Consider the following 25325-nt stretch of genomic DNA (forward strand, 5'->3'; position numbering starts at 1 on the left):
AAACAAACAAACAAACAATAAAAACATGCCAGCTGTCCCTGCCTGCTGTCTCTCGTTATTGTCTCTGCGCTAAGTTTTTCCAACCGGAGACCTCAGCTCCGTCTTCCAAATGATTGACAGATGAGAAGCCACGCCCCCCGAGGCGCCTGACGCGGACCGCAGCCCCTCTCATTTCCAGCCCCGCAAATCTCCATTTTCTTCTTTCCCGATATCCAGGAGCAGAGGAGTAAAGACTTGGAAAAATGAATGAAGAATACGACGTTATCGTCCTGGGCACCGGGCTTACGGTGAGAAAAAATCAAACGACGCCTTCTGCAGCGTGGAAAGGATTTGCAACCTGTTACCGACGCAGCTAGCACTTGACAGTTTGGCTTTGAGCTAACTGGGCCTAATCAGCAGGGCTAGCGCTAAGTAGCTAGCTTAGCCGCTAACAGAGCGAGCGACTACCTGTTAGCTAATGGAAACTGTGAGCAAAGTAGCTAACGCTCACTGTTAGCCCTATGCTATGTGCAGTTGCTATCAGTGCCTGAAAAGATTAACGGTACCTAACGTTAACTGTTAACGTACTCAAGATAAGTTAAAGCTCTTTGTCTGCTTCTGTGGTTAGCAACCTAAGTATTCTGTCGACGCTGACTGTAGTAAGCCCGGTTATTTAACCGGTTAATTGGAAGTTGGGCGCCAGTTTGGACAGCTTTTCTGTCAAGACAAGATTATACGCGGATGATAGGCTGCTAAGGTTAGCCGACCTAAAATAAGCTAATTAATTAGCCTGCTAACAGCGGAGTAACGACGTGTCAGCTTAACCGATTGTTCTTTCGTGGACAGTGCCTGTTAACTCGGCGGATAACATTACCTCATTAACGTTAGTTAGTGTAATTTCAGCTAAGGTGGCTAGTAAGTTAGTAGTTTAGTCAACTAACTGGCGTTTCCTAACCAAAGCTATCTTAAGTTTCCGCTCTGCGCTGCTCCGCGCGATGGAGTCTCAGACGAGTAAAATGAAGTCCTCTACAACTTTAATAAAGCTAGGTTAACTGTCGCAGAGTTAACGAATCATCGCCGTTTTTAGTGACTAAAACGAGAAGAAATCTGGTGAAAAGAACGGACTGATTGTTTATCCAGACTAGCAGGATTACTTTGGACCATGCAACTGTCAGTCAGGAACTTCACTAGTACTTAGGCTAAAGTGAAAATAACTTGCACAACAAAAAGCCAAACAGGCTGATCCAGCATTCCGTGAGGTGGCAGTTAATGAGCTGTTCCCGTACGTGTAGTAAGCGTTGGCACTTTACCCGGAAATTTTACCCGGAACTTTTGTCAGCATTAACCTTAACCGTGCAGTGGCCTTTAGACAAACTCCTTACAGGCCTTCTGACTTGCTGTCAATTATACGTGGCTGAAGCATGACATGGAAATAACGTTTTGACTTAAGGACTGTTGGGCTAGCCAGTGGACAGCTTCCTGTCAGCCCAAACGCGCTAAACTCATAGCATAGTCATTCCTGACTGTTTTTGGAGAACTTCAGTACACAGTTTTTTTGGCTCAAGACATCACTGAAGTTTTTATTAATTGATTTCATAACAGCCAACACTGATTTTCTTGGTGTTTTGCTGCCGGCTCAGAGCAGGCAGAGGTAGCAGGGCAAAAACAGGCAAGCAGAACGAGGGTTGGTTCACTTTTGGTGGGCAGGGTGTTGATTTAGCTCCCTTTTGGGTGTGGTTCCACCAAGACTGAGGAACCGAAAGTACACTGTTATTTCTCTGTAAGCTCAGTTAAACCGGAGCTGGACACTGTCGCACAGTGTAGTTTCACATCTTTTTCGTTCCGTTATGTAAATCAGTGACTTCACTTCTGTAAATCTGACAGCATCCACTTTTAGTTACACACTAACACGGGCACTAGCACTGCCATGTCTACTAACTCATCATGTTACTAAAAGGCCTATGAGCAAAATAATAAGCAATGCTGTTCCAACTTATTTTACTCATGTCTAGAATGGAGATGATTAGTGTAGTCCTCTTAAGGTAAGATAATATAGACAAGATAAGACTTTATTAATCCCTCAGCAGGGAAATTCACATATTCACATAGGCCGAGGGGGAAAGACAACACTGGATGAGTTATAAATAAAAATGTAAAACACACCAAAACTAGAATAAGACAAAAATAGAATAATGTAAAGATACTGTGAAAAAGTAATATTAATAAAAATAATTATAAGACTATTTATGCTGTTTACCCTTCAAATGCCTCTTGGCATTTTTGATGGGTTAAGTGTTTGGGGGATGGGGTTTGCCATCTGTCCACTACTAATGATACATGAGGGGAGTGGCTAAAACTGTACCTAGATGCATTTTGGGTCACATTATGATACACTTGGTGATCCCAAGAAAGCAGCTTGTGCGGAAAGACAAGGGAAGCGAATAGGGTGGAACATCAGCGGCTGAGGTGGAAGTTGTCTATTCAAAACTTAGCTGTTAGTTAAAGAAGAAGTATTTCACTGTTTGAAAGATGGCCCTTGTATAAAACTGGGCTGTCTATGCAAAAGAATGACATAAAGATTTCATCAAATTTGTGCTACATGATCAGAGAAAACCTACAACAACCAGAATGCAATGTACAGCAACAGACCTACAGAAAGGTGAAGTCATGCTCCTTCTGGTGGGCCGCCATGGGACCTTATTTCAGAAAAAATAAACATAGTAGTGAGTGACAAGAAAAATCATATTTTGATTCTGTTTGAATTTTGCCATCAATCACACATAGGATGTTTATGAATTTAAAAGATACATTTTCAAATCAAAAGTTGCAGTTTATCTGAAAAGTAGTGAAATATAAGACTGTCAAAATGCGTAGTTATAAAGACTACACACCCAACAGAAGTGTCTGTGATGTAGTCTTGTTTAACGTTCACTGAAACCCAACCAAAACCTTATAGAGCCGGTCCCATACATTAGCTAACTCACAAAACTGACAAACTGTCCTTTCACATAATACAGCTGTCAGTATTACTAAGCTTGTTGTGATATTCACCTTTTCTTAATACTTTTTCTGAACAGAGGTTACGACGAGTGATGGTGACGTATATTGAGCGAGACGATGTAGTTCACTGAGCGGTTTTACGCAAAACTAAATGGTATTGTGCTATCTGTACAACAAACAGCAACTTTCTTGACTCGCAAAGAAACAATTGACAAATATTATATTATGTTATTTATGGCACTGTATAAATGGGATCCAAAAATTGTCTCTGTCCGTTGATTACTGTACATATTTTTTCCGGAACTACCCTGATAGACAGGGGGAATGCCCCTGTTCCATGGATGCATGGAACAACAATCTGTAATTGATACAACAGCCCTAAAATCTGCCATATTGCGCGAGCTCCAGGTGTAGGCAAAATGGAGAGAAGTTTACTATTGTGCATTTGCATATACTATCAACAGTGTAGTGATACATGGCTGGTTGAAAATGGACAGAGTTTCCATTTAAACAGCTGCAACAATTAGTCCGTCATTTGAGTTAGTTTATCAACAGAAAATAATTAAGCAACTAATTTGATACACAATTGGTTGTGAAAGCAGCTTTCCAGCAAACATTTGAAACACTGGTTCCAGCATCTTTCACAAGGATTTTTCATAATTTTCTCATATTTAATACACCAATTATTTACATAAAAAATTGGTATTTAGTAGATAACTTCTTCATTAAAAATATTTGTTAATATATAAAGGTAATTACACCAAATTATATAAAGTAATTTTGCAAATTCTACTTTTAGCAGTACAAGATTACTTTTGTATTCTTCTGTAATGTAAGCATATGTAGAAGCATACAGTTGCTTCTGTTTTTGTTCCCAGCAAAAGAGGAAGGGTGTTAAAGGAAAGGAAATGCTTACCTTATTGACACAATGCTTACCTGCATTTACGATAAATGAGTAAGGTCAGTAGATGTAGAAGTTGTAATATATTGCCAAAAATGTTGCCAAATCATTAAAAATGTAACAAACAAAAAGATTTGCATTACTTACTTTATGTTAACCAAATACTGCTGGAAATTATAGACATACAAATTCTAAATTCCTCCGAAGCAAGCGCATTCCCATCTAATTTTATAAGCTCATCACATGTTTTGAATATAGAACTTTGATCTGCCATGTAACTAAGAGAGGAATGCAGTGAAGTAAAAAGTGTAGTACAGTAAACTTCAGTGTAATTTTGAAATGTATCCATGTATACAGTTTAAAGAGTAAATGAGTGATTTTACTTACTTAGGGTTGCAACTAACAATTTCCCATTAGTGATGCATCTATTTTTTTTTTTTTTTACATATCTTAATGAATTAATCTTTATTTGATAAATGCTCTATTTCTGCTCTATACTAAGTTACTTTCCTCCCCTGAGAAAACCTTCAGTGGGTTGATTTTATGTTATTTCTCAGCTCTGTTGTTCCTATGAGCCCAGTGGATTCAGTGTGTTGGGATTTTTCAGTGTAGTAAATCAAAGCAGATATTGTCATGTGCTGATTGTGATGTTCTGTCATGTGATTGCATCTAATTGAACTGCAGCGACCCATCCAGCCCTCGTCTTCTGTGTTGGACTTTGCTGTCTACGCTCTTTCACCCTCTCTCTGATTTTTATGGGTCTTATGTGTTAAAAATTGAGCTGGGACTCTGGTCCCAATGTTTTATACTGGCTTAATTTTCTGCCTGACTGTACACTGGATCAGTGTCTTTTCTTCTCTGTCAGCATGGCCACTACTATCTGGCAGAAGTTGTGATGACTGGGCTGTGTCCGGCTCTGTGTCAAAGCCTGTATTTATGTAAGCGGCAGCAGGTCAAGTCCAGTCACATGTCACTAGAAAGGAGTGACAGTGACCCATCAAAAGTGCTCTGTCTTAGCCAGAGATTTATCTGTAGCCCAACTCTATGTCCTTCAAGCCAATGCCATTGCAAGACCATACAGTAGATGAAACCCAGGCATTTACAAATAGAAATGATCAGATTTCACTGGGACATGTTATTTTGGGAGAGCACCTATGCAGGAGCTAGTTTAGATACTGCAGGATGTAGTGAAGTAATCATGTCCCCAACATTGTGAAGGGGGCAATTAGAGGTTTAGTTAACTTTAGGTTGACTACATGTCCGATAAACCTAACAGACAATATCACCACATGTTCACACAGGAAAAACATTTTAAAGCTAAAAGGCAGTACTGCATTTAGCTTTGATGGCAGCAGTATGTGCAGTTGCGTCAGTTGAGCTGGTCAAAATTGTTTATTCCATCAAAATTGATCGTTTAAGTCATTTCTAAAGGCTGCATTAAACTGTGACAAACGTTTTTCTGACATTTTATGGACAAACTCATTGGTAGAAAAATTGATAATTAAAAGTAGGTGGTGTATGAAACTTATTTTTATTTGCAACACTACACTTCTCATATGTATAGATGAGGTGTGTTTAAAGAAAAACATTACTGTGGAACCCTGGTCTTGGTTTGTATGTTGATGAAATAATAATGAGTTATCATATGTTAAAGAGAAGGTTGTGCTTGTTCTGAAAATGTACAAAATAGACAAACGGCAACATAAGGTGTTTGTGGTCACAGAATTTCAGGTTAGAGGTTTCAGTTTTTAATTTCCTACTTAAGCTTTTAGCCTGTTAGCTTTATTGTTTCTGTTACTTTACTGTTACTCTATTGTTAATAGTTTTCTCTGCATCAATTCAACATTCTCCACGGTTAATGTTAAAACCGATAGCATGGATGGAGACGGATTTAATGAACCCAACTTTAGGTTAAAATGACAAAGGTGAACTGTATGTTGACTGTAGTCACCTGTCAGTGTTTGTCTGGACTTTATTGCGACAGCTGACAGACTGTGTTAAGAGTAAAGAGTGAACCTTCATTTACCATTATCTAATAGAGGAGCCATACTTATTCATTCTAATCGAAAGAAACAAATGGGTGAAATAAACCCTGTTACTTCCTGTGTTACTACAAGCCACAGTCTGTACGCAAAGAAAATGTGTGACATCAGCTAGCAAAAGCTATCATGCATTTTTGTTTTTTATCTTGCCAGTTGTTCCACGTACACCCAGAGTGTAAGCTGTCATTCAGTTGTAAAACTCGTTTTAAAGTCCACGCAGTCACATGGTGCACATGGTATTTTCTTGCATCTACAAACCCACTGCTGTAATCGTATTAAAGCCTTTGGTCTGTGGGAATTCCAGACTCAAACATGCATATTTTCCCTTATCATTACCAAGCCTCTGAGACTGAAAGCTTTGGCAAAGCTACAACCATCCTCCAGGCTCCACAGAGGCATGTCAGACATTATAGCTGCATTTCCACTAAGCAGTCCAGTTCAGTTCATTATACAATCGCAACAGTTAGTTATTTTTGTGTTTCCATTATCAAAAGTTTTGGCTGTACCAAAGAACCTCTCCATGCCTTCCTGTTTTTTTCATTGCCCTGCTGTTACTAAAAGTTTTAGGTCAGTTGGAACAACGAGATCGTCTCATTGTATGCACTCTTCATATATAACTTTCCAAATTCCTGTTTTTTCTTCAGTTGTGTCTTGCTTCCTTTAGCCTTTAATCAAGCAACGCTCATTTCCTTGTTGTAATAAACAACCACATAACAAAAAGAAAGTAGGCTAAAAAATGTGTTTGCTGTGCATAGGTAATTTGTCCAAGGTAAAGAGAGGAAGCAACAGAAAAGACAGTCAATAGAGCGGAGTGGAGGAATAAAAGAAGCAAGAGGCAGTTTGTACAAAAAGAGTTGAAAAGAATGAGACAACAAGTCATTTATTTAGACTGTCTTTTTTTCCATTACAAATGATTAGAGCCTGATGGATATATAGATTGGCTGATATTATTGGTATACCGGTATCTGCGTGTATTTTGTCTATGGGCCGATATGAAAACTTTTTGGTTTTAAATAACTCAGTGCAGTAAACAATGCTTGGGGGGATTTGTAGTTCTTAAATTTCAAGTGACATTAACTTCAGTTAACTGATGTCATTATTTATAACTAACTGAAATGCTAACAATGTGCATTTTTATAAGTTTTATCTCATTATTTTAATGCACTCTGACTGACAACAAATAAAATGACTGACTTGATAATTATATTTTGAAGCTGGGGGACAAACAGACTGTTGAGCGCATCAGCCTTATTTTTAATACAATTCAAAGGTGATCATAGTACTATGTTGATGGAAGCTGAGTGCAAGATAGGCAATATTTGGGAAACCGTGATGAAAAAAGGACTGCAATGTCTGGATTTTCCCTGTACCCTGTTGATCTTGGTCTAATTCCTCTTCTTTGTTGTTTTCTCCCAATAGGAATGCATTTTATCAGGCATCATGTCAGTGAAGGGGAAGAAAGTTCTGCACATGGACCGCAACTCATACTACGGAGCTGAGAGTGCCTCCATTACACCTCTTGAAGATGTAAGTTCCTTTCTGACCCTGCTGGACTGACTTTGTGACACTGGGGGTCAACCAGGTTTAACATTTAGATGCAAGCAAGAACTGCAGACTATGAAATTATGAAAAACATGTAAATATTTACTTTTTATCATAAGGATGATGTATGGTAACAGGTAACGGACAGAAAAAGGAGAGTGCACAAGAGGTAAATGGAGGGAAAGTGTAAAAACAAACTTCCTTGGAACACTTGGCTGGCATCCAATCAGATTTTATGTATTGAAAATTGGTGAAGATGGACTGATGTATCAGTGACCTACCTTACTTAAAAATCAGTAAATTTTTTATGTTGTTAAAGCTGTGAGCAATGAGGAATAACAAGGGTCGTACTGATACTGATACTAGTATTAAAATGCCTCTAATTTTGCCCATTATGCTGGAATGTGTGTTGGAGTATACGTGAGTTTATGAGCTGATCCAATACCACATCATTTTTTATTCGAAAAGGAACCCTGCTACTTCCCAGCAGCGTCCTGTATACCTGTATGATTTTTCTTGGATGAATTTATGCCAAAAATGCCATTATGTATATGATTTAAATTAAAACACAGAACAGAGCGGTTTATATCCATGATTGGGCGGTCCAGGTCACTAAACTAAACATTGTGACTAATATCAGATGGGTTGCTGGTGGGTGAAATAATACCATGTAATTAATGTTGGATGCTTCATTCAACCTTGCTCTGAAAGACTGTACAAGCCTCTTTGTAAAAGGATCCTTCCTGAAAATGGGGTTAATAGACTGCAGTGAGCCCAGCTTTAAAAGAGTACTGGTTCTGTGTCTCCCTACAGCTCTACAAGCGCTTCAGCCTTCCTGGTGCGCCTCCTGAGTCAATGGGAAAAGGCAGGGATTGGAATGTGGACCTCATCCCCAAATTCCTCATGGCCAACGGTATACTTAGATCACTCACCTGTGTATTGCTTGCTGCTTTAACTTTTGACTTAAACATATATTTAGGAATTTTGCATTAAAATGTCTTAGAACGACTTGACCTCATTTCGATATTTTGTTGAACTGTGCACTCCCAGATGTTTCCAACAATGTTCATTCACAAGTTAATTCAATGTGTTACATAGGCCCATTGCTACTTCCAGGATAGGGGAGTTGGGGAACATGACAAAACTGTGAACATTTGTGCCCGAGTCACGTCGGATGGTGTGTTCACCACCAGCTTAGCAAGTTTGACTGCAAGATCATTTGTGTTCATTCGTGTTACTCGCGCAAGTGTTTATCTGCCCCAAACAGCCAGATTACTTTACTGGACATTTACCATGAGTTAACGAGCAGTGGCACACATTGAGGGTGCATGCGTGTGCACTCACAGATTTCAGCATGCATCCGAGACTCTGGTTCTCTTTTTTCTCCTCTCTTCCCTGTAATTTCGTTCTTGTAGTAAAGTTAATTTCCCCTCTAGCCAGTCAGTACATAAAAACCTGACAATGGCGGTTTCCTCCACAGATTGCTGTTGCAGTCAGGGCTGATAAATGGGAGTGACGATAAATCCACTTCTGTTATCAAAAAGTTAAAAAGTAGTCTCTGAGCTCTTCTCCCGTTGGTATAAAGCTCTTGATCACATCAGAATCTGATGTTACCCCGGGTGTTTATTCCTCCAGAAGGTCAGGCTCTACTCCTAACTAGCCTTGAGCAACAGCAGCGGCTATATCCCTGCGCTCTGCCCGGCCCTCCCCACACAACACTCAACAAATGTCTTTTGTTTTGATCAAGAGACCCCTAGGAGCAGAAATGACACATTGTGCATTTAAGCCTCTGAACTTTAGGCTCAGAGTGCCTTCTATGTTTCTCATTAGAGCTGTTAGCTTTAGCTTATTAGAGCTGTATGTTGAACTTTGTGTGTGGTTCAAACAATTTAAAATATTTGAAATATCTTAAAGTAGCAGGCACCTCCAGTGACACTTCACTGCAGCTAGAAAATATCAATAATGGGCCTAGAATTACAAGGTTGATATTTGATAAATGTTTTCATGCATGAAGTTAGCCTCATTTTGTGAAAGTAACGCTGATTTCTGCATTTCCTACTATCAGGTCAGCTGGTCCGCATGCTGCTGATCACACAGGTGACTCGCTACCTGGAATTCAAAGTGATTGAGGGCAGCTATGTCTACAAGAAAGGCAAAATCCATAAAGTCCCCTCGACTGAGACTGAGGCTCTGGCATCTAGTAAGTTATTGGAAGATGCAGTAAAAAAAATGACTGTGGAGGTATTATAAATGTGTGTACAGCTTAAAACCATAAAATACATTTTATTTGCTGCATTTGTGTCTTTCTATAGTTCCACTGACAACAAATATTTGCCATTCTCTTTAATCCTTGTTTTTAATTGGTGAGGTAATTTGGCTCTAACCCTTTACATTGCCAGCTGCTTGTTGCATGTAGCATTGTTGTTGTAAAGCTTTCTAAGCAAGTCCAATCAAGTCTCAACTCTTGGTCTCCTAAAGGTTTGATGGGGTTGTTTGAAAAACGGCGCTTCAGAAAGTTCTTGGTCTTTGTTGCCAACTTTGACGAGAACGACCCCAGAACCACGGAGGGTGTCGACCCCCAGACTACAACGATGAGGGATGTTTACAAAAAGTTTGACCTGGGCCAGGATGTCATAGACTTTACTGGCCACTCCCTCGCCCTCTACCGCACAGATGAGTCAGTGTTTTTTCTAGATGTTTGGCAGATTTTATTTTTATATAAAACTTCATTACAAGCAATAGTGTTATCTTGTCCCCCTGCCTTGTTAAATTATAGCTGGTAGATTTTTAAATGGTCCCATTCTCTCTCTCCTCAGGTACCTGGATCAACCTTGCATGGATGCAATAAACAGGATAAAGCTGTACAGCGAGTCTCTGGCCAGATATGGCAAAAGCCCATACCTCTACCCACTTTATGGCCTGGGAGAACTGCCACAAGGATTTGCCAGGTAGGGGACTCTACCCTTAATACACACGGACTGGCCAATGGCCTGCTTTCTTAACCATGCTTTAATATTTTCTTCTTTCTCTCTCCCTAAATGATTTTATAGAATAAGCACTCAGCCCCCTAGCTCGTTGCTATAATTGGAATTTCCATTAACCCGCTAACGGGGTTAGCATCACTACTGCAGTAAAAGTTTATTTTACAAACGCTACGTTTTTAATTTTCATACTTACCATAAAAAGATATATGTGATCAAATTTAAAGGGATATACAGTATTTCATATGCTTTGGAAACTGCTGACACATAATAAGCTCAATCTGCTGCTGTAGCTTCAACACTACAGCAAGCTAAAGGGGTCAAATGCAAACTCAAAATATTCCCAATCTGTTTAATATACAGCCACCACCAGTGCGGACATTGTGTCTCAGGAGAGGGCAGCACATTTAAACATGGTGTTTTCTATTATATTTATTATTATAGCACGAGGTTGATGAGCAGGAACAGCTAAATGGAGCAGTTAACTTCAAAAAGTATTTTATTTTACAGATTAACTTGCAGTACAGCAAGATGCTATTGAAATAAAACTTAGAACAACTGACTGACATGTGATGTGCATTGTAACTAGGAATATGACTGATTATATATTGTCTCGAGAAGTGAATAATTTAACTTGTTAGAACTGAAATTACTTTTTTTATTATTACAGATGGATTAAAGTACTGAAAAAAGGTACTGGTATTGGTTCAAATGTGAACGGTACCCAACCCTAGGGGAAAGGTACCGGTACATGCCGGTACACTATCATGAACAACGGGAAGTTAGTTATTGTAGTTCAGCCTGTTGATTTGGCTTGCCCAACACAGGTAACAGATTATAGCAGCATTGGCACCTTACTTCCCCAATGCCACAATCTGTATTTAACACACTTCTTCTGAAGTTCATAGGTCAGTCATATGTGAACACATAGATACAGTACCCATATTTTTATATTCAGTGTGACTTGCACTTACACCTGAGTGTCTCCAATAGCCATTATGAATGTATGTCCATAAACTAACCTAGAAATAAAAAATAAGGGTGTTCCCTTTATCTCCAGAAGTTACCTGGATTTTACAATTTACATTTATGTTCAGCAAGTAATCTGGTAATAAATGTCTGCACATTAATGGGGACACTGCAAACAGGATCTGCTAGTAGCTGATTTAGCATTTATTTAAAACATTTTTAAGCATCATAATCACTGTAGTTAAAAATGAAAAAAGACGGTAACTATTGATATTAACTGTTGCATCATCAATATGTTTTAACTGAGGCTCAGAAGGGTCCATCAACATGGCTTTAATATTTTTTTCATTTCAGTGACCATCTCTTAAACTGGCAGAGGCACGAGTCTTTAGAGCGCATTGGAAGTTATAATGTGTTTAAACAACAAGTCCACTTTGTAGTATTTTAAGTAACGTGAACAACTTAGACATGCACCTGTTTCAAGAGAGCAGGAAGAGGGGACTGCTAGTCTCTGATACAAACATATTCAGTCCTGTTTATTCTTGATTAAATGTCCAACAGAGGACGTCTTATTCCACCTGTGTACCAACTGAGCGTACTTGTAGCAGGAGCAATCCACAGTGAGGAGAGAAAAAACACAGGCACTGTTGTAACATAGGTAGCATAAGTAGCTCGATTGTCAAAACTCCAGTCAGTGGTATCAGCCAAGTAATCTGCTATCAGCTTTTTTTCTGTTCCAAACTATCGTTATTCTATTGACCTTTTAAATATAACTCTTATTTGTGTTAAATGGTATAACATAATGATAGTTTGCACCACCTACCCACAGGGTGTTTTAAATCCTGAAATAAACTTCTCTTGGCTTGTAGATAGACTGGTCACTTTGTCATTGTAGGAAAAGCACACTAACAGCGATAGTGATGGCTCTGTTGTCTTGTAGTGTCCCAGTAGGCCACTGAAGTGTCTGATTACACACAATTTTTTTTTTACGATTTTTGTACGGAGACGCTATTGGGAGAAAATAAGTGTTGAGATTTATAGGTAGCCAACGATAGTCTTGTCTTTTGATAGGCAGAAAAAAAGAGCTCACATTGTGTTTCCATTCCAGACTGAGTGCCATCTATGGTGGGACGTACATGTTGAACAAGCCCATCGAGGAGATAGTGGTGGAGGATGGGAAGGTGGTGGGAGTCAAGTCTGAGGGAGAGGTGAGCAATTTGTCTTAAATGTGTTTGATTTGGTGTTTAATATCATTTGTAGAGTTCATTGAGATGTTGTGTGATATTTGATGTAACAAAAACAGGATTGGGGGGAGCATGAAATGTCTCCATACAGCTTTTCGGTCATAATCCAAGTCTAGAGAAAATGTCTGTACAGTCGCCCATTATTATGTTTCATGAATGAATGAAACCTATTCCTTGACCTCTGACCTCCAGCTGTGTTTACCTATCATAGATTGCCAGGTGCAAGCAGCTGATCTGTGACCCCAGCTACATAAAGGATCGCGTCACCAAAGTGGGCCAGGTGATCAGAGCCATGTGCATCCTGAGTCACACCATTGCCGGCACCGCTGACAACAACTCTTGCCAGATCATCATCCCTCAGAATCAGGTCAACAGGAAGCACGGTGAGCGCACACAGGAAGCGAGTAGATGACTTAGACTTTACAGTACTTAATTTCTTTGTCTCAAATTAAATGCATATTAAAGTAAAAAGATAATGTCAGTGTCATAGCTGAATACTCTGGATGTCAGATGAAAACATCAAGGTCATTGCAGAGATGCAGAAGCAAGAGATACTTGGAATTAATTTTAGAGTTGTACACAAATGACAACAATTCTTGGAAAATTACTCAGATTATTTCCCATTCACAATGTCTTAACAAGCAGTTAGACAAATAACAGTAAATCATATTTTAACATACCCACAGCTAAACAACCAGACATTAACTTTGCGTTTCCTGTTTCTAGACATCTACGTTTGTATGATCTCCTCTGCTCACAACGTGGCAGCAAAGGGTAAATATATCGCAATCGTGAGCACCACAGTGGAGACAAACGACCCTGAGAGTGAGATCAAGCCGGCCCTGGACCTACTGCAACCCATTGAGCAGAAGTTTGTCAGCATTAGTGAACAGTTTGGACCCACTGACATGGGCACTGACAGCCAGGTATGATCAGTGGAATAAGATGCAACATATTTCTGTTGGGACATGCTGTAACCCATTTACAACATATCATTTGAATTTGTTTCCATTCACTGCCACAGAGCGTGGCATTGCAATAGCGACCCATTAGAACATAGAATGTACCGCCACCTCTACCTCTTTTTCCACCTTAAAATCAAGGGCAGGATCAATGCTGTTTACGGGCTATCATTCCCACTTTTCCCCCTTAACACTACATGTATCACACGCATGGTTTTGTGTATAAATGCAGATGGTGCAGGACCACAGCAGTCTTGAACATTTCAGAGTACAAAAACCAGGTTGCAGAATCAGTGGTAAAAATTATATTTAGATTGTGTACAGGTATTCACCCTGTTTGCTTTATTCATTGTATAAGTAATTGGCTCATGAGTTTTGAAATGTAATATAATGGATGAGTTTTCATCACTTGCTGCTGTTAAATAAGAACATACCATCTTTGCACCACTGGGCTTTTTCCTGCCATCGCATGTAAAAGTTGTCAGCAAAAAACCCTGCACAGGAGACACTTCTGTGGTCTCTTTCCTTCCCCCTTCCCTGAATTTTAGTTCATTTTTCTATCTTTCATTCACTTAAGGCACATTATATAAGAGTCAAAACTATAATATCAGACCTTCACGGAGTATCTTCATGTGCAGTGCACTAAAATAATACTCAATAAAAAACTCTTTTACATTGCTTTCTCCTCTTTTAGATTTTCATCTCCCGTTCATATGACGCCACAACTCACTTTGAAACCACCTGTGACGACATCAAGGACATCTACAGGAGGATGACGGGCTCAGACTTTGACTTTGCCGAGATGGAGCGCAAGCAGAAGGACACCTTTGGCGATGCAGAGTAAAGGCGACGCGTCCACCACACTCCTGATTATCGAAGACAGCGCTGCCGACGACTGAAATCTCAAAATCCAAGGAAGTTCATGATATATAGAGATATGATGTAGTATTGTTGGATAGGGTTCAGGGAGGGAGCTATGCTTTTTCAAATCAAATGGTTGTTGCACTAAAGTGCTAATATACAGTAATACCCTACATTCTTCTACTCCATCCTGTTAAGATAATGAATAGTCCAAAGATGCCAAATCAAATGATAATTAATAATCAATATTATTATCTTACAGACTGGTTGTGTATTGGGTTGGGTGTCCAGTATTTGTCATTGTATAAAAGGCCTTTGGAAGACAAATAACATCTATACATTAGTTATTTAGTCTCTTCAGGTATTGTTTCATGTCAGGGTCAGAGAAAGGTGGCTAAGCTTTGTGCGACTAAATTAAATCATGTGAGCGATCAGATTATATTGTCAGATTTAGTGAAATTAAAGTGGTCAAAGGGGTGTGCAGGCTTAATATCTTTGTCTTTTTAACCCCTTTTTTGTCTAATCTCCAGCACAGCCAGACTCATGTCGTAAACCAAGCCACAAGGCCAACTGTAGTCCAGCATAAACCACCTGAACCTGTTTTCAACAGCTTGATCTACTATAATGCATCAGAGGAGATATATTAGTACCTGTATTATGCAAAGTGATGGATGATCCGAGCATTAACAAAAGATTAATGTGAAGTCTGGTTGACTGTAATTGCTTAAGAAGGACCAAATGTGTACTGCAGCAGTATTGAATTGATAAGAGCCCTGTGAGATCCTCTGTTATGAACAACTTAAAAAAAAACGACAAAAAAAACAAAACATATTGGGCTCAATGATTTCTGTACTGCAAAGTAAAAAAACAACTTTGTCAAAAACCAAAACTGTGTTTGTTTATTAATTTTTCTTACATTACAGTGTTTGTGTGAACAACTGGTAATTGTGTGTAACACAGGTGAAACACACCTCTAGATTTTTGCTGCTCACAGCAGCTCTTGTGATAGTGAGGCCAAAGATGAATCAACCCTGAACTTTAGACTGACAGAATATCTACAGAATATCTGAGATATTCTGTAGAGGTCAGTACAACTGTACAACTGTCAATATCTAACCAGATAATCTGGTTAGATATTGACAGTTGTATATGTTAATGGTTACTGTAGTCTGCAATCACAGCAACACAGTGATGAAAAAGCCTTCAAAGTAGCACCATGATACTCAAACGTTCTTTCGGTCATTGTTCCTGTCCAGTTTTTATTTTACTATACAGCAACCTTTTTTGCAGTTTGAGATTCCTGGTACAATCCAAAACTTTTAAAATGAAGAAACAATTGATTATATAAAGAAAGAAAACAGCTATGTTTTTTGTAGTTTAACAGAAAAAAATTAATTACATACAGTTCGTTATGTAATACAATAGATTTCCTATGCATGAGTATATGGTGTTCTGTGTATTCCTGTTTTGTTTATTAGCACAGAATTGAGTTGTCTGGTCATACCTTAATTGGGAGCCTCAGAGATACCGCGAGAATATTCCTGAGACCTCATGCCTTCGAACTACGACTCCCAGAATTCCTCGCTGCCTCTCTATTCGACTCTAACTTGGGTAATGTTTTGAGTCACGTGCCTCTGCTGTCGCCCAGCACGAAGTGTTCACCGGTAAAACATGGAGGTGACAGCTGCACGCCGTTCGTTTCTTTGCGACATCGGTGAGCTTTGTTAACAGTTTTCATAATCAACAGCTTGCATACATGAACATGTCGGCTGCTTTGAGAATGTCAAGAATGGCCGCCGATGTTGTCGACGCCTAATCTCATTAACTTGTGCTCGTGCCTTGCTCGTGACACTGTCAATGTTTTGTTCGGTCTAAACTGGCGAGAAGCAGCCGGCGTTCATATGACAAGTGTCCACCATGAGCGTAATACACATGACACTTGTTAGACAAGAGCCCCTTGTAATTTGAACAGATTTAACAGCACACTGTCAGGACAAACACACATTTTAGGCAACTTTTAAAATTGTTTCTGTAGAAATTGCTGAGAAGCTAGTAGCTGTTTGTACGGAAGTATATTACTGCAACATCAGAAAATGAAAAATGGATCAGTATGACGTTATAACGTTTTCACATCACGGCAAAGAGACTAACATTATAACAACGTGTTTTCTCGTTATTACGAAATACAAATTCATCATGTTCAAAACTTCTGGTTATAACAATATACTGTTTATTTTAACATGAAACGTTTCACATATTAATGTGACAACTTATTCTTACAACATAAAACAAGAATAAGTTATCACATTAATATGTGAATAATGTGTCATAACAAGAGACTCAGGTTACAACATGAAACGTTACATGCTATAACAAAACGTTAAAGCACCAAGAGTTTTATGTTATATCAATACGTTTTGTTATAATGTGAAAAGTTTCTCGTTATAGAAAAAACATAGGCAATTGTTCCAACAAAACGTTTGTTTTAATGTGATTAAAGTATGATGTAATAATGTGAAAAATATTGTATTATGACATGAAAAACATTTTGTTGTTACAAGAAACTTTTCACACTAAAAGGTGCAACTGATTATTTAATTTATTTATATATTTTTTTCTGGCATTGCAACAATACACTAGTTACTATGACTAATAATTATAATAACAACAATAATTATAACATTTTAGTGTAATTTATTTTATCGTCATCATTATATTATTACTATTATTATTATTATTGTTATTATTATTATTGTTATTATTATTTAAATTTAAACCAGGAAAAAGATTTCATATGAACGTGTAATCACATGCAGCTTTTCAACAGTGTAAAGACAGAAGACAGTAATATTTATAGCGTTAACATGTTGGAAACAAATACAAATGCCTATACCGTAGGCAACTGGACTTCAGTTTTTTCGAGACTCTTCACCTGTCATCATAAGAACACTCCCACACAGAGTTTAAAAGCCTGCAACTCCCCTCCAGTTAGTTAGAACTGAAGAAGCCTCTTAGGTGAAAGGTGAAACGTCTTCAAGAAACTGAAACAAGTCCAGTTGCCTACGATACAGCACTTAGAATTACCATGACCTGGATGACTGTGAACCATCATCAACAGCTTTATAAAAAGCTTTTAAACTCGGAGACATGTACACGTATGTATATTAAAAATATAGAAAACCTGAACAAAGCTTTCATTGTACCCGTATGAAACAGTAACAGTTGTTCATGTGTTACTGTCTCTATAAGGTTTCTGGGCAGACCGGACCGCCCTGCATGAAGCAGCGTCCCACGGCAGGGCTCTGCAGCTGAAACAGCTGATAGAAAGTGGGGCATCAGTCAACATGGTGACAGTGGACAACATCACTCCGCTCCATGAGGCCTGCATACAGGCTCATCCAAACTGTGCCCGTATACTGTTGGAGGCTGGAGCCCAGGTGGGATAAACCTCCATGGTCCTACCAGCATCTGTGGAGGACAAAACCTGACTTGTATAGATATGAACAAATAAAATGCTCAAATAACCTGGGATACATATAGGTCATTACTATAGTAAGTATTGTATCTACCCACTTTTCACATGGTGACAAGTCCTTGTAAGTGTAACATGTGCAACTAATATGCTGGCAGTAATTTAAAATTGCATGGAAAAAATAAAATGGGAATCGTCTCCCTTGTTATTCCAGGTGGATGTGCGGACAATCCATGGCAGCACTCCTCTGTGTAACGCCTGTGCCTCTGGCAGCCTGGAGTGTGCTAAGCTGCTTTTAGAGTATGGAGCCAAAGTCAACCCATCCCTCACAGCTCTCACCGCCACACCACTCCACGAGGCCTGCATAAAAGGTAAACCTTCAGCAGCAATAAGACAGGGTTCAACCAATCATACCCTGTCAGACGTCTGCACTGCCAAGTAAAACTGTACATTCCTTTTCAGGTAGTGTTGAAATAGTGAAGCTGATGATAGCCAGCGGTGCCAAGCTGGAGGCGTGTGATGTCCACTTTGGTCCACCCCTCCACATTGCATGTGCTAAAGGACACATGGACTGTGTCAAGGAGGTGCTTAATGCAGGTCAGCAAGAAGACTGCAGGTATATAGCTTAAAATGTACACCACCTCCCTGCAGGTGTAAAGCCCAATTTATGGTGGGGCAGTGATTGACAAAAATATTTTTGACAGAAAAAAATATCACCAGTACTATTTTGTCCTTTATTGCAATTGTGTAGTCACATGGCATACCAAATATCACATCACGCTGCAGATCCTCCTGGAGGATAGCATCTACTAGCCTCTACTTAATCACAATTACAAAGTCTACCAAAACTTTCTGAACATGCCAGCTTTGATAAATCCATGAATCCAAACAAACAGGCCTAAACTCATCTCAACTTCCTGCAGGTGCCAATGTGAATTCAATCAGGTTCCATGAGACAGCTTTGCACCATGCAGCACGAGTCAACATGGTGGACTTGATCGAGCTATTGGTGGAGTTTGGAGCCAACGTGTACGCCAGCGACAACCTGGGAAGAAAACCTGTAGACTACACAACACCTGCGTCTCCCACTCACATCTGCCTCATGGTTTATGAAAGTGAGTTCACGCACTGCCTCAGAGAGCTATTTTCATATGTTTTTCTTTGCTCAATTTTGCTTTTGAATCATTATAAAAAAAAACTTGTCTTCTCTGCAGGTAATCCTCTGAGCCTGCAGCAGCTTTGTCGGATCACAGTGAGGGTGATGCTTGGTACCAGAGCCTCAGAGGTCATAGGTCAGCTGGACATATCACACCGCATCCACAACTACCTCCAGTACTGTGATCATCCCACATCACTAGAGTGATACATGAATGGATTACTGTGTGAGAGACTGTTGTTTGATATTAAATGCAATATCTCTAAAAAGAAGCAGCATCGACACCATAAATAGAATTTAAAATATTGTAGGTTATCCACCATATTTCTTGAATCCATGTCATGTAACTCAGGATCAGAGTCATCATTGCTACTTAAATAATGTATAGGTCCTTGTATTGCAATATAATGTGTAATGTACCTTTATGTGTCCTGATGTAGAATAAATATGCATTGCGTTTATCACAGAGCCTGAAATAACCTATTTGGTATAAATACTACAAATCCCAGCATGCGCTTCGAGTCCCAGGTCTATCACGTGACTCGAGCCGCATGTAAACATTACCAGGACGCGGCTGTTTACGAACATCTCGTGTCGCCGTTTGTGCTTTAACGTCTTTAATCCTGCGCGGAGGAAACCGACAAAGGATGGACATTGAAAATGCTCAGCCGTATTTCGTTGGAGACATTGGTGAGTATGAAGTAACGACGACACGGCCGGTGAGACTGTCGCGTTTTGGGATCTTGACCCACTTTGACGTCGGCGTCATGTATGGTGGAACTGTCAGCCGGCAAGCTAATAAGCTAGCAAGCGGCATTCCTGACATGTTTTTACTGTAGCTAGCTTTTAATAATAACTGTATACGAACTGTAACCTCCTGTTATTGTTGTTAGCTTCTTATTTTCTGCTTTTTACGTTTGTGTAGGTGTGTATCAATAGATTAATAGACTAATAACTCCTATTAAATCCTCTTTAATTAGACATTTACTAGACATTTGATGAGTTTATGCTTCTTGCTGTCTGTCAAATTTTTCTAGGATGTGATAGTGATTAGATGATAGTAATAATGGCAATAATATACTGTAGTTAGTACAATATAATAGACTTTATATGACAACTTTGATAAACGCTGCTTAAAGTAGGTCTAGTTTACACTGAACAAGATAGTTGAACAAGATGTATATTTACAAAGGGGATTGACTGATTAACTCTTTGCCCCATCATCGGCCCCAGTATTCAGCATTTTTCTGATTATCGGTATCTGTGTTTCTTGTGTCCAGTTGCCGATCAAATAATTTAAAAATGAATGAATTATCATCTCTCTGCCTGTAGTTACAACACTACCAACAACACTGATTGGTTACATGTCATAAGCAATAGACTGGCAACACTGGATAATCTGAATCTGCGAAGTAGTTAATAACTAAAGTTGTCAGATAAATGTATAGGAGTATAAAGTTTCAGAAAACTGAAGTACTCAAGTACTTAAATACAATTTTAAGTCCCTCAAAATTGTAGTGAAGTACAGTACTTGAGTAAATTGTACTTAGTTACATTCCATCGCTGGTAATTCCACATTTTGACGATAAGATTTTACACTTTTACTGCAAATGTGTATCAGTTCCAGATATCAGTGATCTGTCTGCTTGATTGCTAATAATCAGCCAAAAGACACCCCAAAAACATACCAGTCGATCCCATCTGTACACATCTATTGTGTTCTGGTCGGCTGCAGGCTGCTGGGCAGAGAGAACGGAGGTGCACAAGGCAGCGTCCCTTGGCCATACCTCCCAACTGCAGCACCTCATCCAAAGCGGAGCTTCAGTCAATGTCGTGGCGGTGGACTCCATCACACCGCTGCATGAGGCCTGCCTCCGTGGACAGGCCCAGTGTGTTAGGATGCTGCTGGACGCTGGAGCCCAGGTAAGCCAGAGAACTACAGGTATCTATCTGCAATATCATGAACAACTTTCACGGAAATTGGCTAGCTTTTTGATATACCCAAAAAGTTATCCTGCCATGGTTACGAGCCTAATTGAGTAAATAAGGAGAGGATATGAGATTCTGTGGGAAGACTTTGAAATACTTGAGTATATAATCATATGTTGTGTGATGCATCTCAGGTGGATGTGAGGAACGTAGACGGGAGCACCCCGCTATGTGATGCCTGTTCGGCTGGTAGTGTAGAGTGTGTGAGGCTCCTTCTGGATCGTGGTGCCAAGGTCAACTCTTCCCTCACCTCCCGCACAGCCTCGCCCCTCCATGAGGCCTGTATGGGAGGTGAGTGCCTCGGCTCTCTTGACACAAATTTTAGCTTCATTGAAATCCAGTAATCCCCCTGTGTACGCATTACATTAATCTTATGAATAAACTTCCGTGACAATATTTTCTTGTCATTTTCCAGGAAAGTCAGACTGTGTGAAGCTCCTGATTGCCATGGATGCTTGTTTGGAGGCGTACGACATTTACTACGGGACCCCGCTGCTGGTGGCTTGTGCAAACGAACACACGGACTGTGTGAAAGTGCTGCTCAATGCAGGTGAGCGTCAATGCAAAGACGGATTGGGAAATTAGTGCTCTCAGTTTATATAGGCTGGAGTTTAGATGTTGTAAGATGGGTGCTGAGTTTGGGTGTTTGGATACCAGTGGTGGTGTCACTTGAGGATGTGTTAACTGGTCTGTAATAATACCCCCTGTTACCTCAGCTGAACCTGTGCCATTAGACACCAAGTTTACATGTGGCCATACCTGCTGTTTTGCATGTTTTAGTCTATAAGTAGGAAAAGGACATTTCACTAATGACTGTTTAACAAGGCAGTTTGTTAAGGATGATTTCCTGCCTTCCATGTTGCCACTGTTTTCAGTTTTTTCAATCCCATGTGAAAATCAACCAGCAGGAAGTTGAAATGTGAATGAGATAGAGAAAGTGATGGCTGTATTATTTTGGCAAAACTGTGTCCTAATGCATGGACTACTTGTAAATTCTTCCTTTTAGATGCTTTTTTTACAAAAAGCATCAGTTTTAACTTCAGCTCCAAACCGTCCTATGTAATGAAACCTAGTTTACTTCTCCTGTAGGTAGGTTGACCCTTAGGAACGACTTAGCAACAGAGACAATTTCTAGTTTCAAGTCTGCCTTGAGCTGACACTAATGCCATCACTAATCCTCCTGCTTGAGTAACATTTGTAATAACCACTGTGATCAGCTGTTTTAGGATGTTACTGAGGCTTTTTAAAAATGAAACTCAAGAGTTGACGTTAATGTAAATGTCCTTTTAGGTGCTAAAGTGAATGCTGCCAGACTACACGAGACTCCGCTGCACCACGCTGCTAAAAACATGCAGGCTGAGATGATAGAGGTACTGGTGGAGTTCGGGGCCAACATTTACGCCAGAGATAAGCACGACAGGAAACCTGTCGATTACACCACCCCAGGCTCTCCCTCTGCAGTCTACTTAAAGTATTATGAGAGTGAGTTACTGTCAACAGTCAGGGCTGCATGGAAAACCAACATGACAAATCCTATTTAGATGCTGGTGCTGTGTAGTGCCAACACAGCACCAGCAGATGGCAACCCAGGATCGTGTTTCACTTCCAGGAAGCCTCAGACAGATGACACTTGTTGTTTACCATGATGCTTATATATGTATATATATATATATATATATATATATATATATAAATATAATATACATCTAGTCTGGGAGCATTACATTGTGAACACCTACATCTAACTCTAATTTTTTTCTGTCTGTAGCCAGTCCCATGAGTCTGCAGCAGCTCAGCAGGTTGGCGGTGAGGAAGAGGCTGGGCACCAGAGCACCGAAGGTCATTGGTAAACTGGATATACCAAAACTCCTAATTAGCTACCTCCGCTATCAGTGAGTGTCACCTGGAGCAGGAGCTGGATCAGCACTCAGAAAGACTGAGGACCCACAGAGCTGCTGCGCAATTCTAAAAAGAGCACAACAAAGGTGCCACTGCATTAGATATGATAATAGACACACAGTTTAGTCTCGAGCACAGTGTTCTCACATGTTTCTCTTCAAGATGAACCTTCACCTCAGGACTTGCAAGAGTGGGGTTAAGACAGGCAATTTTATATCACAGTAACGGTAATCGTTCTGTAAATGTAATGTTAAATGAAGAAGTGGTTTAATATAACCAAACCGTAAAATATTATTTTAAAATGTAAGCGTTCAGGTATCAAATGAGCACAAAAACTTCAAGTGAAGGATGTCTTCTGCTGTGAATATACAATATCACTTAACAGAGATACTGAGGTAAAGATCCTGCAGTGGGAACTATTACCTAATCTCCACCAGTGAACACATTTCTACTGCTGCATGGTAAATACTGTCATATCGCCCTAGTGTGGACTGGTCCGGTCCTTAGTTTGACAATGTTCTGATTTATGTGCATGCACAAGAAAGATCACTACCTGAACCTGATGTAAAGAGGTCGAGGGCGAAGTTGGAAAACATTTTTGTTGAAACAGCAAACACTTTACCATCAGCACCCTGTGAACACTTTGTGTGATTATTGGCTGTCGGCAAGGTCAGAGTACCTAACCTTATGAGCTGTCTTTAAAGACAATATTCTGGTATTATTACACCTGGGGCTTGTTCTTACATGTTTTGGTGTGTAAATGATTCATACTGAACAAAAGTTTTGGGATAGTTTCAGTTGATCGCTCCAGCAATGGTTGCAGTGTAATCCTTCAGGGCAAATCCAGCTGTCAAAGTTACGTCCCCTGAAAGTGCTTGTTTTTGTAGGAAGAGGCTGTGACAGGCTGAGCTTGTTGAATTCCCCTTTAATTTGAGGATTCGTACTTATTTTTATATAGTGCATGAAAACCTACTGGTTGGATTTTGACAGTTCACTTGCTGACAGGAAATGATAATCCTATAATAGCTTCTTCTTCTAGACAAAGCTGCACTCACCACTTTAGTTTCGTCTCTATAAACTATCCCAGTCGCTTGGCTTGGCTTGGTAAACATGAGCACTGTGTGAAGGATATTTTTGTTAGCCAGGGTTTGTTGATGCCAATGGAGGCAGCAATGTGTAATCTTAACTATAAATTGCAGCTATAAAAGTCTTAAATAGCATGTAATGTTTGCCATTTAAATAAATAGCAGTGTAACTTGCATTACAAGAGAACAGTATGCTTCTGATAAGTATTTATTGAACTAGAACAAGTGTCAGAGCTCAGGAGGAGGAAGAAGACAAATGGCAGTAGTCGTTTTTCCTTTCAGTCAGCTTAAGGTCACAAGATTGAATCCTGGATTTGTTGGCAGTGTGCGTGCAAGTCACTTAACTCACAGGTGTTCTGTAAATGCTGGATAGCAGTTAAATTGTGCAACAAGGCATTGCTCAGTCAACATTCCCTGGATTTCTTAAGGTTGTATTTTTATTTAAAGCAACATCCAGAGGAATAGCTGGCAGTGTTGTTGCCACAGCAGCACTCAGAGCGACACTTTCCAGATGCTGCTTGGCTTCATCTCAGATTCCTGTGATGCAAACCCTGTGCCTGGCGACAGCCTTTGTTTGATACAGACACTAAAGTTTTGACGGAAGTGTTCATTCTGGCTGCCTATTTATAACTTTGTCTGTTGCTCCATTAAATCTGCTTATAGAGACGACCCAGAGAGCTCAGCGAGCTCTTAGTATTTTTAGAAGGGGGTGCAGGAAGTTGTTTATGAATTCCATAAAGCGCTTCTAAGTTGACATGACCTGCTTTAGAAGTTACATAACCTAATTTATCTGTTGAGGTCGAATCAGGCCAAACGCTCTCTTTGATTTTGTTGTCTGAAGCTGAACATAATGTACTCTTAACAGCAAGATAAGTCAAAGACATGTGGCAGCACATTACAAGATGAAAAGTCCTGAAGGTTTTTATTCAGGTGTGTCTGTTTCTCCTCAGACCAAGAAATAAATCTAATAGATTAGTTGCATTTTCTTTGCCTTCTTCTTCTTCTCCTTCTTCTTTTTCTTCTTTGTTTTTCTGACCTGCAGTCTTGACTTAAGTTGTCACCTCCATGGAGACAGGACCACGCATTCCATTTTTAACAGGAAACTTTGTTTGGAGTAATTGAGGATACTCAGCCAGAATTTATTATGAAAAATACAATCAGGTTGGAACCAGCTTCTGCCACATTTGTCACAGGTGCTTTTACATAGTTGAGTTGGAGCTGACAGCTCAGTAACTAACAGCTT

General features: G+C 39.6%; 1 protein-coding gene and 1 pseudogene across 2 annotated transcripts; both read left to right on the plus strand.

Annotated features, from left to right (window-relative positions):
- The first annotated feature begins 127 nt into the window (after positions 1-127).
- Positions 128-15370, plus strand: gdi2 (GDP dissociation inhibitor 2). The gene is made up of 10 exons (XM_084346398.1): positions 128-287; positions 7342-7449; positions 8278-8377; positions 9530-9664; positions 9943-10141; positions 10281-10412; positions 12523-12622; positions 12870-13041; positions 13385-13584; positions 14315-15370. The coding sequence occupies exons 1-10, from the start codon at positions 243-245 to the stop codon at positions 14462-14464; spliced, it is 1341 nt and encodes a 446-aa protein (XP_084202524.1). The 5' UTR covers positions 128-242; the 3' UTR covers positions 14465-15370.
- A 738-nt stretch (positions 15371-16108) lies between these two features.
- Positions 16109-23223, plus strand: LOC311252805 (annotated as a pseudogene). The gene is made up of 13 exons (XR_014624940.1): positions 16109-16195; positions 17731-17918; positions 18168-18550; positions 18877-19068; positions 19168-19312; positions 19462-19468; positions 19550-19565; positions 19677-19799; positions 20845-21032; positions 21233-21389; positions 21514-21648; positions 22389-22580; positions 22867-23223. The product of XR_014624940.1 is annotated as an uncharacterized misc_RNA (transcript).
- Positions 23224-25325: the final 2102 nt, after the last annotated feature.

This window comes from Pagrus pagrus (genome assembly GCF_965226575.1).
Source record: "Pagrus pagrus genome assembly, chromosome: 23".
Lineage (NCBI taxonomy): Eukaryota > Metazoa > Chordata > Actinopteri > Spariformes > Sparidae > Pagrus > Pagrus pagrus.

Bases quoted from the DNA above. Each gene is read 5' to 3' on its own strand.
- gdi2 (XM_084346398.1), top strand. From the start codon at position 243: ATGAATGAAGAATACGACGTTATCGTCCTGGGCACCGGGCTTACG. The intron at 288-7,341 runs GTGAGAAAAAAT...TTCTCCCAATAG, and splicing joins TCCTGGGCACCGGGCTTACG to GAATGCATTTTATCAGGCAT. The intron at 12,623-12,869 runs GTGAGCAATTTG...TACCTATCATAG, and splicing joins GAGTCAAGTCTGAGGGAGAG to ATTGCCAGGTGCAAGCAGCT.